The following is a 1871-nucleotide window of genomic DNA, read 5'->3' as shown; positions in this document are numbered from 1 at the left end:
TGCCCAGTTTCTTATTTTTGTTCCAGTTGTCACTGTTGTTTAGCAGTCTGGTTCAAACCCACCAGCCAAGGTGTATGTGGTTGGCAGCTTACCCACTGAGCTATAGGCGCCACCAAGCTCTGCCTTCTTGATGTTCTGCAAACTCCCATGTGGAATCTGTTGTTTGTGGTTTTCCCCATAGGTTGTGCATCTCCGGTTCTCAAATAGTCCCAGCAGCACTGTCAGCTTCTGCCCTCCCAGGCCTTGATGGCACAGGGGTTGTGGACCTAATGGCACGTCTGTCCCTGGAAGAAGAGGTTTATGATGCGGATGGAAAGATTGAAGAGTATTTGGCTTTTGACAGGAAAGAGGAGTAAACAGAATTTTATTTGACATTGACTTCATAGTGTTACATGAATTTATCGGAACTTTATTTCTTATCATGTACTCATTTTGTGTTTTGTGTATTTTTTCATTTGTCTGAAAGATTCCTATTCTTCTGAGAGTAATGTACTATCCAGAGTTTTTCAGTTCCTAGCAGGGCGGGTATAGGCAAGGTCAGTGTGGCCCTTTCTTCTTGACAACATGACACAGACAGAAAACAAGAATTGCACTCAGCGAGTGGGGCCCCAGGTAGCCTGTACGTAGCTGCCCAAAAGGGGAAAGGGGAGATTCTAGTCTCTGCACTAAACATGTATTTTGTTTTTAAGAATACTACAAATATCATGTGCTAAAAATGTGCCTTATGATCACAAATGAGTACATTAAAAAATAATGCTGTTAGCTGGGCACTGTGGTGGGTGCCTATCGTCCCAGCTATTCAGGAGGCCCAGGCAGGAGGATCGCTTCAGCCCAGGAGTTGGAGGTTGCTGTGAGCTGTAATGCCACAGCATTCCACCCAGGGTGACAGAGTGCGACCCTATCTCAAAAAGAAAAAGCTCCTCAAAATACCAGTGTGTTGCTTGAAAAAGAATGAATGTTATCAGTATATACATACCTGTAATGTGTATCTGCAAGCATGATTGATAGAATGACTCTAACTCTAACCGTGGGCACTTTCAGTAATTAGAGGGATTTTTCTTCTTAGTGATGACGAGTGTCTGGAGCGAAAGCCAGCTCTCCGTAGCAGGAAACTGCAGAAGCTCGGACTGCCTCCCATTTCCCCTCGAGACTGTATCCAAGACACGGTGGCAGCAGAGGTGTTTGATCACGTCTGGACGAATGTGGTAGCAATTTTGGAAGAGCTGATTAGGAAAATCTGGGAAATGACACTCAGAGGTACTAACTTGGAGAATTGGGCCTAATAAGAAAGAACCCAGGGCCCCTGTGTCTGAGCTCCATGCTTTCCCACCCTAGCTTGGCCACACATAGGGCTCGATGAGGCTGAGAGGAGCTGTGAGCTTTCTGCCTTTATTCACAGATCTCTCATCACTTCCAGAAGGACAGGACTGTTTTTTGAGCTATAAAAATAATGCATATGCGCCGTGAGAAAAACACAGAAATATACATGAAGGAAGCCAGAAGTTACTTTTTTAAAATTGTGGTTTAAAAACAACTTATCTAACTAATCTTTAATAATAGGACACCTGCTTTTCATTGGTCATGACATTATTTGTAAGGTCAAATGTAAGCACAGCCAGTTGAATAATCACTTTACCTTTATTTCCACTTCAAGATGGTGTCTAAATTACTTAAAATGGAGCAGAAACAAATCATAGAAATGTCACCCATGCGCCTGCCACAATGGCTCATACCTCTAATCCCAGCACTCTGGGAGGCAGAGGCAGGTGGATTGCTTAAGCTCAGGAGTTTGAGACCAGCCTGAGCAAGAGCAAGACCCCATCCCTACTAAAAATAGAAAAACTAGCCAGGTATTGTGGGGGCACCTGTGG

At 44.1% G+C, this 1871-nt stretch overlaps 1 protein-coding gene across 1 annotated transcript in view; it reads left to right on the top strand.

Moving 5' to 3' along the window:
* The window catches only part of FAM149A (family with sequence similarity 149 member A), a 44165-nt gene that overhangs the window by 32027 nt on the left and 10267 nt on the right, over window positions 1-1871 (top strand). Inside the window, exons 5-6 of the mRNA XM_023514909.1 lie at window positions 182-352; window positions 1067-1277. Of these exons, the coding sequence (XP_023370677.1) occupies window positions 182-352; window positions 1067-1277 (382 nt within the window). The remainder of the gene's footprint in view (window positions 1-181; window positions 353-1066; window positions 1278-1871) is intronic.

The sequence above is a fragment of the Otolemur garnettii genome, unplaced genomic scaffold, assembly GCF_000181295.1.
Source record: "Otolemur garnettii isolate 467f Iridium unplaced genomic scaffold, OtoGar3 scaffold00061, whole genome shotgun sequence".
Lineage (NCBI taxonomy): Eukaryota > Metazoa > Chordata > Mammalia > Primates > Galagidae > Otolemur > Otolemur garnettii.
This window is presented reverse-complemented; position numbering and strand designations above follow the sequence as displayed.